At 47.0% G+C, this 26305-nt stretch overlaps 1 protein-coding gene across 1 annotated transcript; it reads right to left on the minus strand.

The window, feature by feature from the left end:
• Positions 1–445: 445 nt before the first annotated feature.
• On the minus strand, positions 446–17105 carry LOC125538747 (mitochondrial inner membrane protease ATP23). Its single transcript, XM_048702024.2, has 5 exons — positions 16864–17105; positions 16662–16777; positions 1349–1486; positions 1151–1234; positions 446–884 (listed from the first exon to the last, which is right to left on the minus strand). The coding sequence occupies exons 1-5, from the start codon at positions 17003–17005 to the stop codon at positions 750–752; spliced, it is 615 nt and encodes a 204-aa protein (XP_048557981.1). The 5' UTR covers positions 17006–17105; the 3' UTR covers positions 446–749.
• Between the last annotated feature and the right edge of the window lie 9200 nt (positions 17106–26305).

The following is a 26305-nucleotide window of genomic DNA, read 5'->3' on the forward strand; positions in this document are numbered from 1 at the left end:
CGACTATTTTGGTCGCCAACAGCCTCACCTGCCCAAACCCATGACCCAGCGAGCCCATCCTACCTTCCACCTTCACAACGCGGAAGCAGCACATCACTCTCGCCCTTGCGCAGCCCAAAGATGGCATGCAACAAGGACCCCGACAACGCACCATTGCACGCAGTAGCTCAGGCCCGATCGCTGACGCACTAAACCGACACGTCCTCTTCTCACCAGGTCTGAGCAACCCAAGGCGTTGCCCAGGCATCTAGGCACCAATTCCAGGCTGCCTGAACACCCAACGAGCCAACACAACGCCTCCCTGCACATCCATGCCGCACCACCACACGCCCTCGCATGCCCACACAGGGCACACAAGCCAACCGACGCCACATTGTCAGCATCCCTGTAGTTCTAAATGCATTTCCAAAGGGCTGAAATTTCAAAAGGGAAGAAAAAAAGGGAATATCTTAAGTAATATTTAGCTGGTATAAAGAATTAATCATTCACAGCCACTCTTATTTATAGCTCAGTCAGCTGTCACTATATGCCATGTAAAACAATTGCATTACATGGAATAATCTGTTAGATTGTCTGGACTAATGTCATGGCATTCAAAGTTTTGCTCCAGCACCAAATTTCCAGATTTTGTTGCAACGCTTTGCTAAGTACTTCATGGAGCCCGTCTGAAGAGAGACTAGACTGTCCCACAGGATACACTTGATAGAACCCGGCTGGAAGTTAACAAAACTGCCCTGGCAGCTTTCACTTCATAGAGCCTTATCAAACGGGCGTGGGTCGTTGTAGCACATATCCCACACCTTCTCAACTGCAGCTTCTGCAGCCTTTTCTGAACAGTGCGGGTTGTTCTTGACAGAAAGCAGCGCACGTCTTTTGACACATTCCTTCAGAAATGCAGAAAACGTCACAGCAGGCATAAACATTCGATTGGCAAAATAAAAATGAAAATAGGAAAATCACGCTCATTAGCTAACAAGTCAAGAACCACAGGGAAGCTGTAAACAATTTCAATAGTCACCAATAGTGATTCACTATATTTAACTATTCAAAGTTTGTAGCTTGCTAACAGAGAACCAATGCCATATGTGGTGTGAGCTCAATAACAGGACTACAAAAAGGCTGTTTTGCTTTTGCTAAAAAAAATACTTACTGGCTCATGCCCCTTTATCTTCAGGAAGCCTTTCATCAGTTCACGTTTGTAATGGCAATTGCCACTAAGATGATTAGCTCGAATCTAAGAATAAATAACACAATGTAAGCCAATTACAATAACTCACAACAGAACATAAGTTTCAGTGGCACAGTAACATGCCAATAACTTCCATTTATATGACAAGTATTTCACTACCTCAGAGCAAGCCTGGTGAGCGCAGTTTTTCCAGTCGATGTTCTTGACAACACAGTCATCATAAGCATGTACTAACTCATGAATTATGACCTGATTTATCTCATCTTGCCTTCGCATGTGATTACAGCAAACTTGTACCTGAACATAAATAACTGGAAAATATTAGAGCAGCTCTCTCATTGATAGTTCACTTGAAATAGAATCCACAAGGAAAAAGGCCAATCAAAGAATTTTGAGAAACTAATGTAAGGTCAGGCAATTGCACTGAGAGCATCTCCAACAGCAGCCCTATAATAGAGCAGAAAAAAAGTGGTTGGAATAAAATTTGGGGCACCAAAAAGTTGTTTTTAGAGCACCAGAAAATGTTCATCTCCAACAGCTGCCCTCAAATTGGTGCCCTAAGATACATCAGGTCGGTCTTTTTGTGGGTGTCCTATTTTAGGGCAGCTGTTGGAGCAGCTTTTTTGGCACACAGTGATGTAAAACAGCTGCTTTTTTATCGTCCTGCATGGCCCCCCACTGCCCTAAAATTTTGTGGCAGCCACGGCTGCTGTATATTTGCAGCACTTGGTGTTGTATTTTAGGGCTGCCCAAAATTTTTTGGAGAAAATTTTACAAATAGGGCAGCAGCAAATCCTGTCAACATGTACCGATAACAAGAAAACAGGAACCAGCTCGGCCTACCGTTGCCGTAAATGTTGCTGACTGAGGTGCAAACGTGAATTTTACATACATTTCAAAGAAAAATTCCATTCATGTACATAAAACAGATGAACCTATCTTTTGAACACTTCAGTTCAAATATTTAACACCCAGGTAGAATTCACAACTTTGGTTGTCCTACCAAGTGAATGCTTTCAAGATTCATACAAGACAATTATCTCCTCACCCATATCTTGACAACCCAATATTATCCTAGTTAATCTTTTGCTAAAACATGTCCCCAAACAACAAAAGCACTATAATTTAGAAAAGTATACAGTAGTACACTCTGGTTTGCATGGAATTGTTATGAATTGTGACAACCGCAGACACTTCATGACTCCAAACATAGCGGCGACGCAAATTATTAGATTGCGATTGTAAGAAACTGGTAACCAAAAGAAAGAAGAGTAGACTACCACTTGCCCATAATTGCTCTCTCAACACCTGTTGCCTCCTCACCACCTACCCCTATCCACCCCGCCTAGCTCACCGTGCTTCTCCCCACTCCAATGAAATCCACCATACGTCCTCTCAGGCGTTCTCTCGCCTACCTTGACATACCCTCTCGCCTCGCTGAGTCGGTCTCGGGGTTGCGCTTGGTGTGTCTCCTGCGAGATATGGTGATTTGAACCTGGGCTCGCCAAGTGATCCCCAGGGAGTATTTATGGATCCGCATGGAAGGGGGAGGCAACTGAAGGGTCAGGAGCTCTTAGCACTGATGGACGCGGTAGCTTGCGCAGATCGAGCGGCGGAGAAGATCAGGCTCAAGCTGGCTTCACGGATTCTGGACAGGACTACAGTGGAGTCTGGAGTGAAGTCGCTTGTTCCAACAGGGCAAAGCACTGGCACCGGAGCAGCTTCTGACGTGGGCTACGGCAGAGGCCATGTTGACATTCAGAGTTCAGCAAGCACGAGGGAGGTTGTTCAGGTTAGATTATGCGTCTTGGATTTGCCACCATGTTCTCTCCTCTACCTCGGCATACCCTAACACCTCGTTCAAGATTGGGCCTCGGGGTTGTGCTTGGCGTGTCTCCTGATTTAAATCCTGGGCTCCCTAAGTGGTCCCGAGGGAGAATCTATGGATCCGCATGGGAGGGGTGGCAACTGACGGGTCAGGAGCTCTTAGCGCTGATGGATGCGGTAGCTCGCGCAGATCGAGCATTGGAGAAGATCAGGCTCAAGCTGGCTCTGTGGATTCTGGACAGGATTACAGTGGAGCGAGGTCGCTTGTTCCAACAAGGCAAAGCATTGACAGCGGAGCAGATTCTAGCGCGGGCTGCAGAATAGGCCACCTCAACATTCAAAGTTCAGCAAGCACGATGGAGGTTGTTCAGATTAGATTAGGCGTCGTGGATTTGCCGTCGGGGACGATGGAGGGTGCATTTGGGTTCTAAGTCAATTCCTACAGAGGATAGTGCTGCAATCTCCAGGTGCTCGACATATTGCTGGTCATGTTGGGATCATGTTTGCGGATTCGCCATTGTTGGTCCTTGATGACTCAGTCGGTTTCCAATTCAAGGGTTGCTGGCGCGGACGAGGAGAACGCTACCGTGAGGGTTTCTAGGGTTGGGGTGCGTTGGATCCGGCTGTCAGCGTCTGCGGTGGGGTTAGACCATTTTGGACAGTTGTGGGAGCCTTTTTCCCCAATCACTCCTTCACCCCTGCCAAAACCGAGAGAAGTCACAGGTGGCGGTGTGGATCCAGCAAGATTTGTTTGTTGCATTGTGATCGAGGATTGCTTTCCTTTTGGGATCTGGGACAAGGAATTCGGTGAGAATGCGAGTTCAGCTGCTCGTGATCATCTGGGACAAGGAATTCGGTGATAAGGTGAGTTTCAGCTGCTTGCGAACATCTTGGGTTGGGAGCGCCTTGATTTCCAGCTTCTGCTGCTTAGGGTTAGGATAGCTAAGGGGAACAGAGGTAGAGGAGGAAGGGAGAGGGGGGCACGCGTGTACAGCAGCCGCCTCCTCCTTCGCAGTTTGATTACCTGATGGTTCTTATCCTCAGTACCCACCTCCTGTGTCTCCGCAAGGCAATCAGTGGGTACCTCTTGGTCAGCCTCAACATCAGCAACAGCAGAGCTAGGAAGGGCAGCCCAAGGATGCTCATAAGGAGAACCCCGAAAAACCACCCCAGATGGCTGCAGGAAACCCCAATGGTGCTGGTACTGGCAGAGAGGTTGGAGAGGAGTTTACTGAGTATGCTCAGGTGATGTGTTTCAATTGTGATAACCCAAAACATCACAAAACCCATGTGTAAGAGACCTAAAATCTGTTTCATATGCAAATCAAGTGCACACCAGGTGGATAGCTAAGCTAGGTTTTAGCACATAGAAGTGCAGGAGATGGGTAACCTTGCAATTGGGTCTTTCAAGAATTGTGGAGTTGCATATACTGAGTCTGGTGAGATTTCTAAGGATGAACTTGCCAAAGAGTTCTCTGTAATATATAAAACCAATTGGCCTTGGCAGATTAGAGAGCTTGATCAGTGGTCCTTCTTAGTTAAGTTCACTCCTCATATTCAAGTTGAACAGGTGGCTGGCTATCCCTGTTTGGGGCTGTCAAAGGAAGACATGACTGTCAGAGTTGCAGTTTGGAAGGAAGAATTAGAAAATTTTGAGGAATTAACTGAAACTTGGATCCAGCTTAGAGGTTTATTATTGCCTAAAGAGAGAAGTGCATATTTCAACCCCGAACTCTTGCCCTAGTCTAATTTACAACCCCGAACTTCAATACCATCTAAATTACAACCCCCAACTCTCAAAACCGGTCAGAATTCAAACCTTCTCTCCCCGTTGACCGGTTTTGACCTAGTTGACCGGGTTTTGACCCCTTGACTAGCCAACAGTAAATTTAAAAAAATAAAAATATACAAATCACAAATAATTTATTTTTTTCACAAGGTGAACAGTAAATTTTAAAAAGTAAAAAAATTCAAAAAATAATTTTGATTTTTTCACCGTCTGAACAGTAAATTCAAAAAACAAAAAAGTTAAAAAAAGAATATTTTTTTCATGGAAGATGTATCAATGTGTGAGGTCCGTGCCAATTTTCATCGTGTTCGGACATCTGAGTAGCTCTCAGCCAAAAAAACAAAATCAGCCCGAACAGTGCACGACAGTTAACTGTTTCACAGACTCCACATTTGTCTTTTTTCTGAGAACTACTCAAATGTCCAAACAAGCTAAAAAATTGTAACTTAAAAAAATACTATTCACCATGTGAAAAGAAATAAGAAATAGATTTTTTTTTTAATTTACTGTTCACCTAGTCAATGGGTCAAAACCGGTCAACTTGGTCAAAACCGGTCAAGAGGTAGTGAAGGGTTGAATCCTGACCGGTTTTGAGAGTTGGGGGTTGTAATTTAGACGGTATTGAAGTTCGGGGTTGTAAATTAGACTAGGGCAAGAGTTCGGGGTTGAAATATGTACTTCTCTCTTGCCTAAATGGTGTGAATGGTCCATCCTTGATCAAGTAGTGTCTGCTTTTGGTCTGCTGTTGAATGTAGATAGGCAGAAAATGTTCCATAGTTTATTTGAAGTGGTCATGGTGAAAATTAAATGCAGGGATACTAGTAAGATACCATATGAAAGATTGTTCGAGTTAGAAGGGAAGATGTCTCAGACCAGAATTACTGTGGAATTACCATTAATGGGACAAGTTGAGAAGGTTACCAGTGAAAGTGGATCTGATGATGGTAATGATGGCAACCAACAGTCCAAAGAAGGTGATATGGAAACTGACAAAGGAAATGCTGGGTCTGATAGAATGTCAAATGAGAGTAATGCTAATTCTAGGAGTAGCAACAAGAGTGGAGGTAGCTTCACTGGTGGTGGTTCTCAGAGAGGTGGAGGTGCGAAGGATAACATCCAAGGAAGTTGCTGAGGATGACACACCAATTTACAAGAGGGGTGACTTGCTTTCGAACAAGGTTGCTCTGGGGACAACAAGTCGGTTAGCGTTGTGGCATCTGATGATGGGGTCGCTATGCCTGCTGAACATCCTGTTAAGGAGATTAGTAGGTTCCTTCTTACTGAAATGGAGCAAGCCAGTGATGAGGAAGAACAAAATATTCAGTTTACGGTATCCAATGGTGCAGCACAAGAGGAAGGTGGCACAGGATCTAATGCAGATGAGGGTGTTCAAGCAGAGCAACAATATAGCTTGAACATTGACTTACCTGATGATATTATGCCTGTTTTTGAGAGCCTGGAGGTTGGTGACAGGGACCAGACACTGGAAGACAAGCAAGAAGATCAGGATGGGAAGAAACAAAAGAAATAGAAGCTCTGGGGGCCTATTCAACCTGCCAGGAAAAGTGTTGAGTAACTGGCAGCCAGCATGTGATGGAAAAGGCCAAGCTGCTCAAAATGCAACAGAATCTGGCAATTCCAAACAAAAAAATCAAAGGTATAATTAGCTCAAATCCTTTAATAGTTTTACCAGTTGATGATATCCTTGAAAGATTTAGTAACATTTGTATACAGATCAAAGGAAACTTAGGAACTGCGGTAGATGATCATGTAGTTTGCGATAATGGATTTGTTGTCTTACAGGCCAGCTGTTGGCTGGTTCTGCTAGTGTTGATTCAGAGTACGTGGAGAATGGACTCATGTTGGGAGACATGGGCAGGGCAAGCACCCTCAGAAAATAGTTTTAAAATGAATTTATCTTTTGGAGTGCTAGAGGGGTGTCTGCAACTGGTAGAAAGAAACGCATAGATGATACAACAATCCCGCATAATCCTGCATGTGTGGGATTCCAGGAGACTAAAAAGGAAAGTTTCTCTAAGTCCTTAAAAACCTTTTAGGTAATAGGACCATTGATGCTGGTGGCATCCTGGTGGGAATAGATTTAGATGTTTTAAATATTGTTAGCTGGAAAATTTCACAATTTCTTGTTAGTGTAGTCCTTCGTGATAAGAGCACTAATATTATTTCTAGAATAACTACTGTGTATGGCTCTGCCTATGAGGAAGGCAAGCAAGAGTTCATCTCTGAGTTGCGTAAGCTCTTTTTAAATTGGGATGGCCCTGCTATTGTTCAATTTCATTAGGAAACAGGAAGACAAAAGGAATAGTATAGTTGATTTTAAACGGGTAGATAAATTTAACAGTTGGTAGATTTTCGGTCCTGATAGAAATTGGTATGTCTAGTAGAAATTATACTTGGGTTAATAATCAAGAGGATTTGATCATGTCAAAAGCAGATAGGGTTTTCTGCTCTACTGAGTTTGATAACCTCTGTCCTTTAGCTAGTGCTACTGTCTTACCTAGAGTTGGAAGTGACCACACTCCGATTGTGTTGTGTGGGATTCTGGAACTGGGCAAAACCTTAGAAAATCTAGCTTTAAATTTGAAAAATGGTGGCAGACTAGACCTGACTTTAAGGATTTAGTTACCAATAGCTCTAATGTAGTGAATGTTTGGCAGCATAAACTCAGATATTTCAGGAAGTTGGCTATGGTTGGAGTGCTAACATAGAGGCTTTCCTTAGGAAGCACAAAAAACAGTTGATGGAGCAATATGATAAGCTGGATATTGGTGCTGAGAATCATTCAGTCTCGGATGGAGAGAGGAATAGTTGTAGATTATTATAAAGATCTTTTTAGAGCAGAACCTAGACCTGAGATTTCTCTCGGAAATGATTTTTTAATGTAGACGAACAAGTCTCTAGTACAGAGAATGTCTTGTTAGAAGCTATTTCTAATGAGGAAGAAATTACATAGGCAGTTTTTGGTTCATATGTTGATGGTGCACCTGCCCTGATGGCCTTCCTTGTGTTTTCGTTCAATCCTTTTGGGATATAGTTAAGCAGGATTTGATTAATATGTTTAAGGCTTACTATGATCACTTTATTCCCCAGAGAAAGCAATGCTAGAACTATGAAGAAATTTAGACCGTTTGTTTACTTAATTGTTGTTTCAAGATCTTTACTGAGGTCTTTGTTAGAGTTGTATATATTTCCCACGTAATATCCCCATTGTATAAAGGGTTCCCAACATATTTACCAAACATGTACATGTAAATATATTGACCCATGGCCACCTGGAAATACAAGTTGCATATGTCCCAACATGGTATTGGAGCCCTTGGTTATTTCTTTCACACACACAACTGTCCCCGATTCAATCTCGTGCTGTCATCATCCTCTCTGGCCGGCTCTTACTCTTGATCCAATTCACGTCGCCTTTGTTGACTTCTCAAGGACACCTGTCTTCAGATCGCGTCTGGGAGATCCTCACGATCGTTGCTGCCATCTCCCTCCTCAAGCTAGTGCGCCTCCTCCAAATCAAAGCCCGATGCACCTCCAGATCGACAACCGCGGCCCTCCTCCTAGCCCGCCGCCACCACGCCCTCCTGCCCTGCCACCACCAATAGCGAACATCCGGTTGCCGACCGTCCGGTGACCTCCCGCCAGTCAACTTCTCAATCGCGCGCTCGGACTCTGTTTCCTTTTGATTCAAGGTTGTCTATTCGGTTGACTTGACCGATTACCAAAAAAAACAGGTGCAATGTCTTCGTCGTCGGGCTATGTCGCCATCCCTCGCTCGGTGATTTTTCATGGTACTAACTACACACAGTTTGTTGCCTTTATGGGCATTCATGTGTGGCATTTGTCTCGAGGGCGTTCTTTCCGGCGAGGTCGCATGTCCGCCGCGCCAGGTTTCTCCTATGGCTCCTACCCCGTTGACGCCACCAGATCTTGTTGCGGATGCTTCTTAGGCTAATAAGGATGCAGCTAAGGTTGTTGATGATGTTGTCGTTCATGCTTATGAGGAGGCTCTTCCCACTTACCGTGATGCCATGTCTGCTTACACTTAGTGATTTGATGACAATGCTCATGCCGCAGCTATTCTCGCTTCTACTGTTCTACCTCAGTTTGTCTCTGAGTTTATGGGCCTCATTATCATCTTCGAGATGTGGACCCATCTTCACTAGTGCATGTCTACGGTCCGCCAAGAGCAGGCTCTTCAACAGGGTGACTCCACGGTTGATGATTTCTATGCAAAGAGTTCTGCTACCTAGCCCCAGCTAGACTCTTCGCATTGCTGGTTGTGGTACTTGCCAGCGTTGCCAAGTTGTGCGGTCAGACTTAAGAGTTTCAGCACGTATACGAGTTCTTGTCTCGGCTCCCTAATGAGTTTGAGCCGCGGTGTGCATCCCTATTTGCTTGTGGTCGTGTTTCCGTTTTGGAGGCGCTTTATGAGAATTGTGTTAAGGAGACTTGTCTGCATGTCGCTGATTCACTTGAGGTTCCCTTTGTGCTCTCCTGCAACGCCGCCTGCTGCACCCGCTCTAGTGCTCCGCCGCTCATGTTCACTACTTGTGGTGAGGGTCGCTCGTACTCATTGTAGTTACTGCAACAAGGATGGTCACCCCGAGTCTGATTGCTTCAAGAAGAAGCAACACATGCGCAATAAGGAGCACACATCTTCTAGGACTCATGCTTCTACTTTGACACCCTTAGTTGTCTCCTTGACTGAGTAAGATATTGTGAGATTTAAGCATCTGCTTGCTGCTTCAGGTTCTTTTTTGACGAGTGCTGCATGTTCTGCGACTGATGCTTCTAGCACTAAGCGACCACCGTCTACATAGTCAAGTACATCCCCGTGGGTTCTGGATTCTAGAGCTTCCTTTCATATGTCTTCTGATTCTTCAACCTTGTCCTCTCTTAGATCTCACAATTTTCCTATTCATGTTCTCACAGCTAATGGTACACCTCTTTCTGTTGCTAGTCGAGGTACTCTTACCGCTTCTTTTTCTCTTCCTGGTGTTGCTCATGTTCCTCTTACCATGAACCTTTTTCTGCTGGTCAGCTTACTAGTTATCATGTAATTCTTGACATTGATTCTTGTTCGGTTCAGGACCGTCGCACACTTTTGGTTGGGGCTAGCCCTCGCCTTCATTACTCTCAGGGTCTTTGGAAGTTAGACTGGCTTCATGTTCCTTCTGCTGCCACAACTACCACCAGTCCCTTTGCTTCTGTCGCTTCAGCTATTGGCTCCTTCCAACAGTGGCATCATCGACTTGGTCCTCTTTGTGGCTCTTGTCTGTTATCTTTAATTCATTGAGGTCTTCTGGGATCTGTCTCAAGATATGTCTCTTTGGAGTGTCATGGTTGTAGGCTTGGCAAACAGATTCAGTAACCTTATCATACTAGTGAGTCAGTGTCTCAATGTCCTTCTGATTTAGTTCATTCCGATGTATGGGGTTCAACTCCCTTTGCTTTACAAGGGGCATCAAGATATGTTATATCAATAGATGATTTCTATATTTTATGTCTTCTCGCGGTGAGGTTATGTCTATATATAAGCATTTTGCTGCAGTTCTCTACGCCTATCCATGCGTTTTGTGCTAACCCTTGCTGGAGAGTGTATCTTCAAGACAGTGTGCGTTGTCTTGTTGAGCAGGGTACTCTTGCTCAGTTTTCTTGTCCTGGTGCTCATGCTCGAAATGGTGTGGCTGAGGCTAAGCATCACCATCTTCTTGAGACGACTCATGCGTTGATGATCTTGCCTCTTCCGCCTCACGTTTGGGTTGAGGTTGTTTCCAGTTCTACCTATCTCATTAATATCCAGCCATCCGCTGCTCTGCAAGGTGGCATTCCTTTCGAGTGTCTTCTTTATCGTTCTCCTGATTATTCGGTACTTCGTTTGTTTGGTTGTGTTTGCTATATTCCTCTTGCCCCCCGAGAATGCACCAAACTGACCGTTCAGTCTATTGAATGCGTCTTCTTGGGATACAATGATGAGCATAAGGGCTATCGTTGTTGGGACCCTATCAGTCGTTGAATGCATATTTCTCGGGATGTGACTTTTGAGGAGTCCCGTCCCTTCTACTCACGTCCATCTTCCCCCACCTTTTCAATGGTGGACACCTCTTTCCTCACTTTTCCCGACACACCTATCACTCTTGTTGAGCCCTTGTGTACGCATCCCACTACTCCTGCTTCTCACACTATTGCAGATCCGACGACACCATCTCCTATGGTTTCCTCACCTCACTTATCACATATTCACAGGATTATGGACCGCCATCCTTGGTGGCATCCCCGTCTCCATCACTTGAATCTATCACGATGGTTCCTCCTCGTATTTGTCCCTCTTTTTGTCACTATTATACTCATCGTACACGTGTTGTTGATGAGTTGAGTTTATTGATGAGCCATCTACTTCTCATGTTCCATCTTCCTCGTCTTAGCCTACCTATGGCTTACATCATCGCCCGCTTTCACCTGTCGATTGCTATGGTTTTTAAGTGCTAGCGCTGCTGTTCTTGAGCCGACTTCTTATCGTGATGTTGTTCATCACAAATGGCAGCTTATCATGCAGAGATTGCTACTCTTGAGCGCACATGCACGTGGGATCTTGTTTCTCTTCCTCCCCGGGTTCATCCCATCACTTGTAAGTGGGTCTACCAGGTTAAGTGATGAGGAACAATAGATGAGAGAAAAAGAAGAAAAACACATGCCAGATCTGTTTGGCTACTTCTAGAGTTCTAGATGCTTCCACTCCAGTGTAGTATTTCTTTTTTGTTCTTTTCTACCCTACCCACTGTCTTCTAGAGTCTTCTAGTTGTGAGTAGCTGTGAGTAGAATGGTGGAACTTAAATAATGTTTTCTAGAGTATTCTAGCTATAAGTAGAAGTATGTGAAGGCTTCCCAAAGCCCTATAAATAGAGGTCCTCACCTCTACGTTGTACCCAGACTATGCACCCACTACCTATAATAGAACTGGTTGTTCTTATCTAAGATCTTGGAGTAGATCTTGTGCCCTAGGAGTTCTGGATTGAACTCTTGCTGCCCTATCGGCCTACATTCGCCTCTAGAGCGATATCTAACACAGCACGTTGAAGTTGTTCCTTCAACACTTGTGTTGTACACATTATAGCAGCAAGGTGGAGTTGCTCCTCCACAACCTTTGTGCTGCTTCATTAAGACTTGCTTCGCTGATTCTCTTGAGCACTACAAAGTTCGTCTTGTGGCTCGTGGCTTTCAGCAGGGGCATGGTCTTAATTACGATAAGACTTTTGCTCTAGTGACCTATATGACCACTACTCGCACACTTCTTGTTGTGGCTTATGTTCATCATTGGTCTATATCTCAGCTTGATGTTAAGAATACCTTTCTTAATAGTGAGTTGTGAGAGGAGGTTTACATGCAGTCACAACCTGAGTATTCTGTCCCTGATGGCATGCTCTGTTGTCTTCATCGCTCTCTATATGGCCCTAAGCAAGCCCCTCATGCCCGGTTTGACCGTTTCACCTCTGTGGTGATTGTTGTTGGGTTTTTTGGCGAGTGCTCATGATCTTGCAATGTTTGCCCACCTTTCTGCTCATGGCCTGACTCTTCTTTTATATGTTGATGACATGATCAACACTGGTGACTACCCTGTTTACATTGCCTTTGTGAAGGCACATCTTAGTGAGCAGTTTCTTATGTCTGGTCTTGGCCCTCTTCATTGTTTTCTTGGGATTGAGGTTTCTTCTACCTCTGATAGCTTCTTTGTTTCCCAAGATAAGTATATCTAGGATCTTCTTGCCCGTGTTGCTCTTACTGATATGTGCAATGTTAAGACTACCATGGAGCTCAATGTTCACCTATGTGCTTTTGATTGTGACCCCTTGTTTGGTCCGGCGTGTTATCGTCTTGTTGAGAGTCTTGTCTATCTAGTTGTCACTCGTCCAGATATCTCCTATCATGTCCATATTTTGAGTCAGTTTGTTTCTGCTTCCACTTCAGTTCATTATAGTCACCTTCTTCGTGTTCTATGATATCTTCATGGCACGACTTCTCCCCGTCCTTTCTTTCCCCGCTCCAGTTCATTACAGCTTCAGGCCTATTCAAATGCTACGTGGGCTAGTGGTCCCTTTTGTTCACTTTCTACTTACTGTGTTTGGTGGTTCTCTCATTGCCTGGAAAACGAAGAAACATACTACAGTTTCCTATTCGAGTACAGAGGCTGAGTTGCAAGCTATGACTGTTTTGACGGCATAGGTGACTTGGTTACGATGGTTACTTAAGGAGTTTGGTGTTTCTGTTACTACACCTACTCCCCTCTTGTTAAAGGGTACATGTGCTATAAGTATTTTGTGTAACCCTATGAAGCATAAGCTCATCAAACATATTGGTGTTTATGCTCCTTTTGTGAGCGTTGGTGTGCATGATCAAATCATTGCTCTTATTAGCTACAATGCATGGACACGGCAAAAGTTGCCGAATCCCCATGCTGACACGGTGGGACACGAGGACACGCGGGGATACGCGTATCCCGCCGTATTTCCCGAATTATTAAGAATTAAAAGAAAGAAAGAAAAGGGAGGACACGGCTGGGACACGGAAAGGATACGAGGCAACGCTGGATCTGGAGCACCCTCCCGCTGCCGCGCTGCTGCGCCCTCGCCGCCGTGCTGCTACTGTGCCCTCGCCGCTGCGCCCGCGACGCCGCCGCCGCCGCTGCATCCCCCACTGCAGCGCTGGCCGCTGCTGCTGCGGCGGCAAGAGGAGCACGCTAGGAGGAGAGCGGTGGCGAGAGCTGCTGGCCTGCTGCGGGGTAGATGAGAGATCCATCGCTGGGAGGAGAGTGGCGGCTTGGTCAAAGCGTTAGGGCAGAGAGAGATAGGGTTTGAGTTTTTGAGGTGCAAATTAATCTGTAGCATCCGCTTGCTCTTGAAATGGCCCAACTACTAATGGATCATCTTCTTTGTGGCCCAGTTACTGCTGAATGGGGCAATCTCTTTCTCGTTATTTTTTTTGTCTTTAACTCTATATTACATGGCATATTTTTATTTATTTTTATATATACTTGCCGTGTCCCCGATGGGCTGTTTATGGAAAATGTCATATCCCGTGTCCCCGTATGCGTGTCGCCGTGTCCGTGTCCCCATATCCGTGCTTTTTAGCTTATTAGAGTTACAGTTGGCAGATTTCTTTATGAAGGCCCAGACTAGAGCATAGCACAACTTCTATCTCTCCAAACTTAGTGTTGTTGATCCACCCTAAGTTTGAGGGGGGTGTTAGAGTTGTATATATTTGTCATGTAATATCCCCATTGTATAAGGGGTTTCCTGCATATTTACCACACCCGTACATGTATATATATTAGCCCATGGCCACCTGGAAATACAGATTGCATATTTCCTAACAGCTCTGATTATTAGTAGGATGATCTCAGAACACTAGTCTGCTCCCATTAGAGGTAGATACATCTTAAAGAGTGTAGTGACTGCACATGAAATTGTTCATGTGTGTCCAATCTTCTAGTGATAAAGGGCTAGTGTTTATAAGGGTCTGTTTGGATAGTGTCCACACTGAATCGTGCTTGGCTTGGAGCCTCCCTGAACTGTGCCTGGACAGTGTTTGTTGCTGTCCTGCAAAAGTTGTTGCTAGCCTGGCCTGGTTACCTGACATTTTGCTTAGCCTGGAATTTGACCCAGGCAGTCCGCTTAGCCTGGACCAGGCACTCAAAAAAGGATGCCTGGGTAGCTGCCTGGGCACTGTTTCCCTGCCTCGTTGAGCTTATGGGCGTTCAATCTCCATCAATCATGCTAGTAAATTATTTAAATATTTCACCAGGCCAGGCCACCAACAAAACACATGATGTCCAGGCAGCCACACCATGCATAAAAGCAAGGGAGTACCAGGCGGATGGCAGGCAGCCTCTTTTACCAGGCATGAAGCCCAGGCCAACAACCAAACATGCCCTAAAATTGACTATGAGAACGCCTATGACAAGGTTAACTTGGACTTTCGAGGTTTTGGTAGTAAGTGGATTAACTGGATTGACATGATTGCTCAAAATGGTACCATAGGAGGCAAGATTAATGGGGAGAGTGTTCTTTACCACTAGTAGAGGGCTTAGGCAAGGGCACCCTCTTTCTCCCTTGTTTAATCTCGTTCTGGATATTTTTGACGAAATGCTAGTTAAAGGTGGAAAGTAGGGCTCATTAGAGGTCTTTGTCCAAACTTTATTCCTGGGGGTGCTTGTTTAGAATATGCTGATGATACTTTCCTATGAAATATTTAGGATTACCTTTACACTTTGAGCAGTTGAGGAGAGAGGATCTTCAACCTTTAGTGGATTTTATGTTAGCTAGAATAGCTGATGGAAAGGCAAGTTACGTTCTATGTTGGGCAAAGTGACTTCAATTAGGTCTTGTTTATTCAGTATTCCAAATTACATGCTTTCCTTCTTAAAATTCCCTAAGTGGGCTATAGCTTTAGTGAATTCTCAAATGGCCAAATGCATGTGGAGTAATAGTGAAGGAAATAAAAAAATCATCTTGCAAACTGGCCATCTCTCTGCATAAGGAGTACGGGGGTTATGGGAGTGCCAAATATCCAAGGCCTTAACATGATCATGAGGAAGGAATATGGGGGTACGGGAGTGCCAAATATCCAAAAGGTATATTGCAAGGGAAGGAACATTGTGGAGAAAAGTTATAGATGCTAAGTATAATACTAGAAATCCTAATGTGCTCTGCTGCCATGACTCTCACCCCTCTCAGTTCTGTTAAATCTGGATACAAGTGGCATGTAGGTAATGGTAGATCAGTTCGTTTTGGGGAAGACATTTGGTTTGGCAACTCTCCTCTGGCCACACAATTTTGGGATATCTATTGTGTGGTCAATGAGACAAATAAGACTGTTTGAGCTCTGGGATGGGATTCAGTTGAAGTGCACCTTTAGGAGGACCTTCACTGAAGATCTCATGGCCATGTGGATAGACTTAGAATCTGTTGTATTTGTAGAGCAGGAGGAAAGCTTAGTTTGGTAGTATCTAGTATGAGTCTAAAGGGGTATGTTCCTATAAATCCCTATATGCAATTGTGAACTTGAGAGGGGTCCAACCTGTCCTGTTACCGGCTGTCTAGCAACTTAAAGTCCCCCCTACGATTCAGGGGTTCTTGTGGCTCTTATCACCTGTGATAGCCTGAGGAGGAACGGCATGACAAAACCTCTGGAATGTAGACATTGTAGTGAAATTGAGTCAGTGTACCATCTGTACATTGAATGTTTGAATGTATTGTTGCCAAATCCATTTAGAATGATGCTGAGCTTATCTTTGGTGTTAGCATTGTAGATTTTAGATCTTTAGCTGTTCACTGGCTTTAAAATAAGAAAAACTAAATTATGTTTCTTATGCTGTCCTGTGGGGACTTTGGAACTGCAGAAATGGCTTAGTTTTTTTACCAAATGCACCTGGATCTCTGTGAAAAAACAGGTGTGGCATCTGACAGTAGGGTTCCTGGGATACTATCTTTAACAAATGCACCTGGATCCCTATGAAACAGGTGTGGCATCTGATAGTAGGGTTTCTGGGGGACTGGGCAAAATCCCTCAAAGAACCATTTGGGGAAAAGGCCATCTTTTTTCAGGGAATTGATGCTCAGGAAACTGTGCGTCAATCCTGGGCTGAAGCTGCTGTTAGTGTTGAGCATGGAGGGCGTGCTTCTCTGAGCCCCTGTAAGTGGAGTGCCAACATGAACCGGGGGCGAGGCTCCTTTTGATCGATTTTTTTTTATTAGATTGCCAACGTGAACCCCTGTAAGTGGAGCGCCAGCCATAAAGCACCGATAATGAGGGGAGAGGGAATGAAGAACAGCATACCCCCACGCCGCTTGCGTAGTTCCCGCTGGACGTGCAGATGGCCGCCCGGAAAAGCGTCGGCCATACGGTGCACCCGGCTTTCTCGATCTGCTCCCTCAGGAACACCACCTTCGGATCTATCACCAATTGACAACGCGAGTCAGGAGATGGGAGGAAGAAAAGAAAGGGCGATGGGTGAGTAGAGGCGTAAGCAAGCGCGTACCTTTGAGAGCCAATTGAACGCCGGCGACGCATTTCTGCCACGGCATGGCATTGCGGGTCACGTGCGGCCGAGAAGCGGGAGGCGCCTCCGCTATTGGGGTCTTCGGCGGGACGCTGCCGCCGTCGCCTGCGGCGGCCGCCATTGTTCTGTACCTCTGGCGGCAGCTGCGTCGTGGGTTCCAGAGGCCGAAAAGTCGAAGCGAGATTGGTCTTCAGGGTCGCTAGGGTAAAGTTGGGATCTCTGGGCCGGAAGGTGATTGGGCTCAGTTATCAGAAGACCACCACGGGCTGTGTTGGCCCTCCATCATTGAAAAAGCAAATGAAATCGGATGCCTAAAAAAAAGTGAAATCGGATTGCCTAAAAAAAGAAAATGAAATCGAAAAAAAAAAACACCACGGGACTCTAAAAGCACAGAATCGGAAAAAGCCTAGTGAAAAATGAAAAAGACACCAAAGACCCAAAAAGAAAAGGCGAAAGAGGGTTGGTTTTCCTTTTTTTGCGAAATCTTCTCATCTATTTATCTTCAACTATGACAGTACAACGAACACCAAAAATAATAAAATACCCCATCCGTCTGTCCGAAAAAGAGGTCGATGTGGCAATGTTTTGAAAACCCCCTCCACAAATTGCCGACACAACCTGCACTCCCCGCTCTTCTCCCCTGCGTCGGAGCTTCCCTGCTCGACTCACACGTGCAGCTTCCCCGGGCTTCGTCGGAGCTCCCTCGCCCCACGCCTCCGTTGCGTTGGTTCACCCTCGTTTGCCGCATTGTTTCCCCGGGTGAGGAGAAGGCTCGTTTTTTTCGATCTGCTCTCCAACGGATGCATCCTTCCACCATGGTGGCGAGCCGGAGCTGGCCCTGGCCATCGTCAATCTCGTCTACCTCGCTGCTAACCTCGTCCATCTTGCCATCAACCTCGTCCATGAAGTCGGTCCACGCAGATCGACCGATGGGAGGCAGGAGGCTCATGGAGTTGTACAAGCCGGATCCCAGCCAGCGCCTCACGTACCACAATGGCAGCATGCTCAGCGATGATATCCCGTGTGCATTACCACATCAAGACTGAATTTTACTCCATCTGTCCCCAAACATATGTCCCTAAACTGTCAAAAATGAATTTTGCTCACTGAAAATTTGATAGTGAAGTACTGTTAAAACTGTACTACTCATTGAAAACGGTGGAGTGTACATTTCTAAATTTCATTGCAGTCAAATTTTATGAAGTTGGGAGCTTGATAGATATACTCTGATGCTTTATGATACTCAAATTTTTGTGTCCTGGTGCTTTATAAAAGTAGAGGAGAAGCTCAATTTTTTGTATCCTGATGCTTATAGTTTTGTAACCTGTAGATGCCATGCTCAATTTTTTGGTAAAGCTCCTGGAGTTGCCAGCAAATTCCACTTTCATTCTTATTCTTACTGTCAAAATTAAGAGGAAATTCAAGTGTGTTTGTACTGCTTGTGGCTATAGCTAAGCAGAGGTCTTCGAGCAAAGCAGCAAAGATCTCGGGAACAGTCGAGTACGAGCAGACCGTTTTATAACTGTTGCGCGGCGTCGTGCGTGCACGGACAGCACGGTGCGGTGCCATGCACGGTTGCCGCAGGTGGTTCCAGATCGACAGGAATAGGAATCCAAGCCTTCCCGTCGCTCAAGAATCCAAGGGAGGCCGTGCGGCGTGTAAAAATAATGGCCGCTCACACCTCACTAGTTCCTGTTTGGTCGACTGACTCGACGTGACAGGTCGAGCTCCTTCCAAGAATCACTTGCAGTTGATGTGCACTATTAGTTTCGTGTATATGTATGCTTAGCAAAATGCTTTGCCTCATCGATTCGATTAATTAAGAAGAAAAAAATTGTTCGGTTAATTTATGGAAAACCGGACGAAAAACAGTACAAGCGGAGTATGGGCTAACTCTTCACGCGGCAAGAAACCTCACAACTGTACAGGCGGCCTCAACCAGACTCTCCGAATACACAACACCTACAAACAGGGCCGGGCCGACAAAAGCCGGGGCCCTGTGCGAAACTAAAAAATGGGGCCCTATCTCACAAAAAAATAAACTAACGAGCAATTATAGTATATATATCTTGCAGAAAAAAATTCTAATGTATATAAAATAATGTCTTACACAAGATAAAGAACATAAATAAAATAAAATTAAAGTTATACAGTAGCATATATCAATTGGAGTTGGAGATCATGCATAAATGTTTAACAATTAGACGAACTGTGACTCATCTAATTTTGGGTCCTGTGATCTTTAACCGAGGAGGTAAGAAGTAAGAATCAATCTCTAACGAAGTAATGATCCATGCCAATAGACAATAGTTAATTACAAAATTAGGAATTAGGAGTAGGAACTGAAGTTAATCGAAAAGGACTCGCTAAGCAGTAAGCACCTGGCAGGAGGCTAGAATCAGTCACCGATCAATCCAAATTTGAGAGAGGACAAAGGAGGCTTAGGAAGGCAACGGCGGCAGCGGCCGGTCGCCCTGTGATCTGATCGATCTAATGACCAGGCAACGAGACATTCCTTTCCTTCCTGTAGCCACGACCCCACGGCCGTCGCCCCACGATCGAGAGCTTTCACGATCCCGAATTCCCGATGTAGCGATCTAGAGAGGAGGGGTCTAAGAGATCAGGAGAACCATCCCCGATCGGCTGATCCCGTTTCAGCGCTGGTCGCTCGTAGCTAGATGGCTCGATGCCCTCGTCGCTTCGACTCTAGCCCAGAGCCCACTCCAGCGGCCAGCGCCCCGCAGCCCAGTAGCCTATAAATTCTTTTTTTAATACTAGGTCTATGTAAAAAAATTGGGACCCTCCAGAATTTTGGGCCCTGTGTGGACCGCACCTTTTGCACCACTATGGGCCCGGCCCTGCCTACAAACCCCGACATTGCTACTACGTCAAAAAAAAACCCGACAAAAACACCTCAACACAAGACATCATGCACCTCCCAACCCTCAAAGACAACACAATCAAACCGGACCGGCCGAGAGATCAAAGGTCATCCATCAAGCAGCGAGATACGTCTTGCTCATGGCGCCACTCTCTCCTTTGGCCACCCAAAATACATGCTTTGACCACTTTGCATTCACATTTTTTCATGGTTCTTTTTTCCCCTTCCTCCCGGTTCGCACGCGCGTGCGGCTCCGGAGGGCCTCCAAACCCTAGAAAAAAGAGGGCCCCAATCTCCTTCCCTTGGTTGCTGCCGCCGCCGGCGCTGGCGCTGGCGGCCGAGCCCGGCCGACGAAGGCGGCGGGTGCTGGCGGCGCGCCCCGACGGCCCTCCTTCACGCAGAGGCGGGACGTCACAGGGGCTGCGGTGATGTGGCCGGAGGCGCGAGATCTCGGTGGAGCTCGGCGGCGCACGACGGGAGCGCGGAGGAGCGGCGGTGCCCGGCGGGGTAGGCATCAGAGAGGAGGAGCAGGGTGGTCTATCAGCACGAACTAGTGGCGGCGGCATGTGCTCACGGCAATGGAGGCGGCGGCGCTGAGGAGGCCCAGCCAGAAAGGAGATCCTGGCGGGCAGCTGTTGGGGAACGTAGTAATTTCAAAAAAAAATTCCTACGCACACGCAAGATCATGGTGATGCATAGCAACGAGGGGGAGAGTATGATCTATGTACCCTTGTAGATCGCAACGAAAGCGTTGACACAACGTAGAGGAAGTAGTCGTACGTCTTCTTCCCGATCCGACCGATCCAAGCACCGTTACTCCGGCACCTCCGAGTTCTTAGCACACGTACAACTCGATGACGATCCCCGGGCTCCGATCCAGCAAAGCTTCGAGGAGGAGTTTCGTCAGCACGACGGCGTGGTGACGATCTTGATGTTCTACCGACGCAGGGCTTCGCCTAAGCACTACAACGATATGATCGAGGTGGAATATGGTGGCAGGGGGCACCGCACACGGCTAAGGAACGATCTCAATGATCAACTTGTGTGTCTAGAGGTGCCCCCTGCCTCCATATATAAAGGAGCCAAGGGGGAGGGGTGCGGCCAGCCCTATGGAGGCGCAGGAGGAGTCCTACTCCTACCGGGAGTAGGACCCCCCCCCCAATCCTATTCCAAATAGGATTCCCAAGGGGGAAAGAGAGAGAGAGGTGGCCGGCCACCTCTCCTAGTCCTAATAGGACTAGGGGAGGGGGGAGGCGCGCAGCCCACCATGGACAGCCCCTTTCACCTTTCCACTAAAGCCCAATAAGGCCCATATGGCTCCCGGGGGGTTCCGGTAACCTCCCGGTAATCCGGTAAAATCCCGATTTCACCCGGAACACTTCCGATATCCAAACATAGGCTTCCAATATATCAATATTTATGTCTCGACTATTTCGAGACTCCTCGTCATGTCCGTGATCACATCCGAGACTCCGAACAACCTTCGATACATCAAAATGCATAAACTCATAATAACTGTCATCGTAATGTTAAGCGTGCGGACCCTACGGTTCGAGAACAATGTAGACATGACCGAGAATAACCAACAGCGGGACCTGGATGCCCATAGTGGCTCCTACATATTCTACGAAGATCTTTATCGGTCAGACCGCATAACAACATACGTTGTTCCCTTTGTCATCGGTATGTTACTTGCCCGAGATTCGATCGTCGGTATCCAATACCTAGTTCAATCTCGTTACTGGCAAGTCTCTTTACTCGTTTCGTAATACATCATCTTGCAACTAACTCATTAGTTGTAATGCTTGCAAGGCTTATGTGATGTGCATTACCGAGAGGGCCCTAGAGATACCTCTCCGACAATCGGAGTGACAAATCCTAATCTCGAAATACGCCAACCCAGCATCTACCTTTGGAGACACCTGTAGTACTCCTTTATAATCACCCAGTTACGTTGTGACGTTTGGTAGCACCCAAAGTGTTCCTCCGGCAAACGGGAGTTGCATAATCTCATAGTCATAGGAACATGTATAAGTCATGAAGAAAGCAATAGCAACATACTAAACGATCGGGTGCTGAGCTAATGGAATGGGTCATGTCAATCAGATCATTCAACTAATGATGTGATCCCGTTAATCAAATAACAACTCTTTGTTCATGGTTAGGAAACATAACCATCTTTGATTAACGAGCTAGTCAAGTAGAGGCATACTAGTGACACTCTGTTTGTCTATGTATTCACACATGTATTATGTTTCCGGTTAATACAATTCTAGCATGAATAATAAACATTTATCATGATATAAGGAAATAAATAATAACTTTATTATTGCCTCTAGGGCATATTTCCTTCAGCAGCTGGCCGCCTTGATACGTCTTCGTCGTATCTATAATTTTTGATTTTTTGATGCCAATATTATACAACTTTCACATTTTTTTGGCAACTTTTTATATGATTTATTGGACTAACCTATTGATCCAGTGCCCAGTGCAAGTTCCTGTTTTCTGCATGTTTTTTGTATGGCAGAGTATTCATATCAAATGATGTCCAAATGCAATAAAATTGTACGGAGAACTATTTTGGAATATATGTGATTTTTGGGAGTTGGAATCACCGCAAACGGAGGCCCACACAACCCACAAGACACCAGGGCGCGCCAAAGGCCCCTGGCGCGTGGTGGTGGGTTGTGCCCTCCTCGAATGTCGGTTGGAGCTCTACTTCGGGCGCAAGGAAGCTTATATCCGGAAAAAAATCGTGTTAAAATCTCAGCGCAGTCGGAGTTACGGATCTCCCGGAATATAAGAAACGGTTTTTGGCCAGATTAGGGAAACACAAAACAGAAGAGAACAGAGAGGGAGATCCAATCTCGGAGGGGCTCCCTGATGAAGCTATGTACCTAAGGTAGGGGCATGGACCTGTCCTAAGAGCCCTACCCAAGGACATCCTTGGAAGAAGTCACCTTTCAATCGACTTGAAGGTATCCCACTCGACGGATTCAAGGCACTCGGCTAGGAAGCCATCACTCGACCACGAAGCCAACCACTCGACTGCCAGGAGATCTAAAGTCACTCCGCAGGCAAACGGTCAGTCATTAAATAGTCTTTATGGTCATCATAACACTTTATTAGGGGCGTTACCAGTAACGCCCAACCTTAATGTACCTTAAACCCTATATTACTGAGGGCAGGAGAGGGCTGGCGAACTCTATATAAGCCACCCCCTCCTCAGTATGAAGGGTTCGCACCCCTGTTATTCACACGCCTATAATCCAATCGACCGCCTCCGGGCACCGAGACGTAGGGCTATTACTTCCTCCGCGAAGGGCCTGAACTCGTACATCTTGGTGTGTTTACAACCTCTCCATAGCTGAGATCTAGCCTCTCCATACACACCCCCCTACATCACTGTCAGAGTTAGAACCACGACAGTTGGCGCCCACCGTGGGGCAGGAATCTTAGCGCCTAGTTGGAGAAGTTGCGATTTTTTCGATCCCTTTGATCATGGTTTCGTGCGGAGTTTTGGTGGAGGGCCGCGAGATCCGTCTCGGCGCGCTCACGTTCATCACCGACGACTCCGCTTGGCTTCAGGAGGCTCCACTCGACATCGACGCGCTCCCCGTCCGCGGAGCGACGCACTTCCGCGCATGCGTTCGTGGCGTCCTCCTGCGGCAGCCGTCGACCCAGTATCGGTCGGCCCCCATGTCGTCTTCCCGCCCTGTCTCCCACCAGCGCAAGCGCTCCGGTCGGTCGAGACTTCAGAGGTGGGTGAGGCATGCCGTGGCTCGCCAGTCGGCCGCCCAACAAGTCGCGGCAATCGAGCCCGACGAATCCCTCTACGGCCTGTTCGACCTATCGACTGGCTCCGCGGAGACCGCATCCGAGTGCGACAGCAGCGACCCAGCGGTTGAGGTTCTGGCGGTCGATGGAACACACAGTCGTCCCGGTTTCCCTCACGCTGATGGAGGCGCGGGTGGGGGCGACCCGTCGCATCCCCACGATGAGTATCTCCCCGAACCTCTCACGTCATTACAGCGAGAGGAGCTTCGCCACCGGAACATGGACGCACTCCACACTCCTATCGTCGGAGAAACCCCCGAGGCCCGGGCCTTGGAGGACGCGCGCTTGGCTAACTTGGCCGAGCGCACTCGACTGGAGAATCTCCAACGAATACTCGACGAGCAAGCGCGTCAGCGAGCTCCCGAGTCCAGTCGACGTCAGCTCTTCCCGCCGACACAGGTATATCGAACCCCAGTTCAGAATTTGGCCGCCGCGGCCCGTATAGCAGAATCTATTCAGCCCTCCCAGTCAGAGGCTGGCAGAGGCTTGTTGCAGATCAGAGCGTTGCTCCGGGCGGCGGGAAACTAGAATTCCGCTGTTTCTCAGTCACGGAATAGGATCCACAGTCGATCCGTTGCAACGGATACAGTCCTGTCGGCTCACAGCCCGAGATCGCCCCCGAGGCATGAGGGACGTGGAGACCGGCACGATCAGTACAGAAGAAATGAGCAGTATGATCACCGATTCGATCGTGATGATCGACGTCGAGTGCCAACCCCTCCCCCGAGGAGTGGGTCGTATGCGCCTCGACAGCAAGATGACAGATGCCCTCATAGTGTTGGGCGAAGGATTCCAGTCGACCCCAGAGACCCAAGCTTTGATGCGAGATCCATCCTCGTTCAAGGTTTGGTTGACAGGAACATAGCTCATCGAGAAGGCCACGACAGAGATGCACCTGCCAGCAGCAGAGTACATGCTTCGGGGCCAGAGTGTTTCAGTCGAGCCATCAGAGCCGCGGTGATTCCTCCCAACTTCAGGTTGGCGACGGGAGTCAGCAAGTTCACCGGTGAGTCTAAACCTGACACTTGGCTTGAAGATTACAGAGTGGCTGTACAGATTGGCGGTGGCAATGATGAGGTGGCTATGAAGCATTTGCCTCTCATGTTAGAGGGCTCAGCCAGAGCGTGGCTAAATCAGTTGGCACCCAGCAGCATCTACACTTGGGAGGACCTCTCCCGAGTGTTTGTCACAACCTTTGAGGGAACATGCAAGCGACATGCAGGCCTTACAGAATTGCGGTCTTGCGTGCAGAAATCGAATGAAACTCTGAGGGATTACATCCAGAGGTGGATCACATTGCATCACACAGTTGAGAATGTACCAGATCATCAAGCAGTTTGTGCCTTTAAAGAAGGCGTTAAGTACAGAGAATTGAATCTGAAGTTCGGTCGAACTGGAGAGATGTCTCTGAATCGGATGATGGAGATTGCCACCAAATACGCTAATGGTGAAGACGAAGATCGACTCTGGAGTGGCAAGCACAAGGCAGTCGCCCAAGAAACCGGAGGAAACTCTAGTCGGAAATAGAAGCGGAAGGCCGAGCCAGCCGCCCCTGGGGAGGCCCTGGCCGTAACCCAGGGAAAATTCAAGGGAAAACCCAAGGGGCCCTGGAAGCCCAAGAAAGTCAAGGATCAAGATGGAAATGATGTTTTGGACCTGCCATGTCACATCCACACCAAGAAAGATGAAGAGGGTAATTTTATTTACCCAAAGCATACCACTCGATAGTGCCGGCTCCTGATCCAGCAGTTTCAGGGCAAGCAGTCCAAAGATAAGGAAAAAGAGTCGGGCAGAGTTGAGGACAAGGAAGATAGTGACGATGGATACCCCCAAGTCAATTCCACCCTGATGATTTTTGCTGATGTCGAAAGCAAAAGTCGACTGAAAGTCATTAACCGTGAGGTGAATATGGTTGCCCCGGCAACACCCAGTTATCTGAAGTGGTCTCAGACTGCCATCACATTCGACCAGTCTGATCACCCTACGCACATTGCCACCCCTGGGAGGCAAGCTTTGGTGGTCGACCCAGTTGTCGAAGGCACTCGACTGACCAAAGTCCTGATGGATGGTGGCAGTGGCCTGAACATACTATACACAGAAACATTGAAAGGGATGGGCATTCCGATGTCCAGGCTCAGTACCAGCAACATGAGCTTCCACGGAGTCATCCCTGGGAAGAAAGCCGTATCACTCGGCCAGATTTCTCTTGATGTGGTTTTCGGTGATTCGAAGAATTACCGCAAGGAAAAGTTGACATTCGAGGTCGTGGACTTCCAAAGCGCTTATCATGCCATTTTGGGCAGGCCAGCTTATGCACGCTTCATGGCTCGATCGTGTTACGTGTACCTCAAACTGAAGATGCTTGGCCCCAGAGGTGTGATCACTGTTACAGGCAATCGAAAGAAGGCAGAAGAGTGTTTTCAAAAAGGCTCAAAGATCGCTGATGCTCAGATGGCAGTGGTCGAGCTACAAGAGTACCAGAAGACCGCCGATCCGAGTGAATTGTTACGAGCCAAGAAGCCTGCTTCAGAATCAGCTTTTCAGTCGTCCGGCGAAACAAAGCCAGCCCACATTCACCCGACCGATCCCAATGCTGCCCCGACTCACATCTCAACGACGCTCGACTCCAAATAGGAAGAAGCGCTCGTCCAGCTCCTCCGTGAGAACTGGGACATCTTCGCATGGAAACCCTCTGACATGCCT

This window comes from Triticum urartu, chromosome 2A, assembly GCF_056163025.1.
Source record: "Triticum urartu cultivar PI428250 chromosome 2A, HENAU_Tu73, whole genome shotgun sequence".
Lineage (NCBI taxonomy): Eukaryota > Viridiplantae > Streptophyta > Magnoliopsida > Poales > Poaceae > Triticum > Triticum urartu.

Coding starts and splice junctions, on each gene's coding strand:
- LOC125538747 (XM_048702024.2), bottom strand. CDS start 17,005: ATGGCGGCCGCCGCAGGCGACGGCGGCAGCGTCCCGCCGAAGACCCCA. Junction 16,778..16,863: donor CGTTCAATTGGCTCTCAAAG/GTACGCGCTTGC, acceptor AATTGGTGATAG/ATCCGAAGGTGGTGTTCCTG. Junction 885..1,150: donor AGATAAAGGGGCATGAGCCA/GTAAGTATTTTT, acceptor GCATTTCTGAAG/GAATGTGTCAAAAGACGTGC.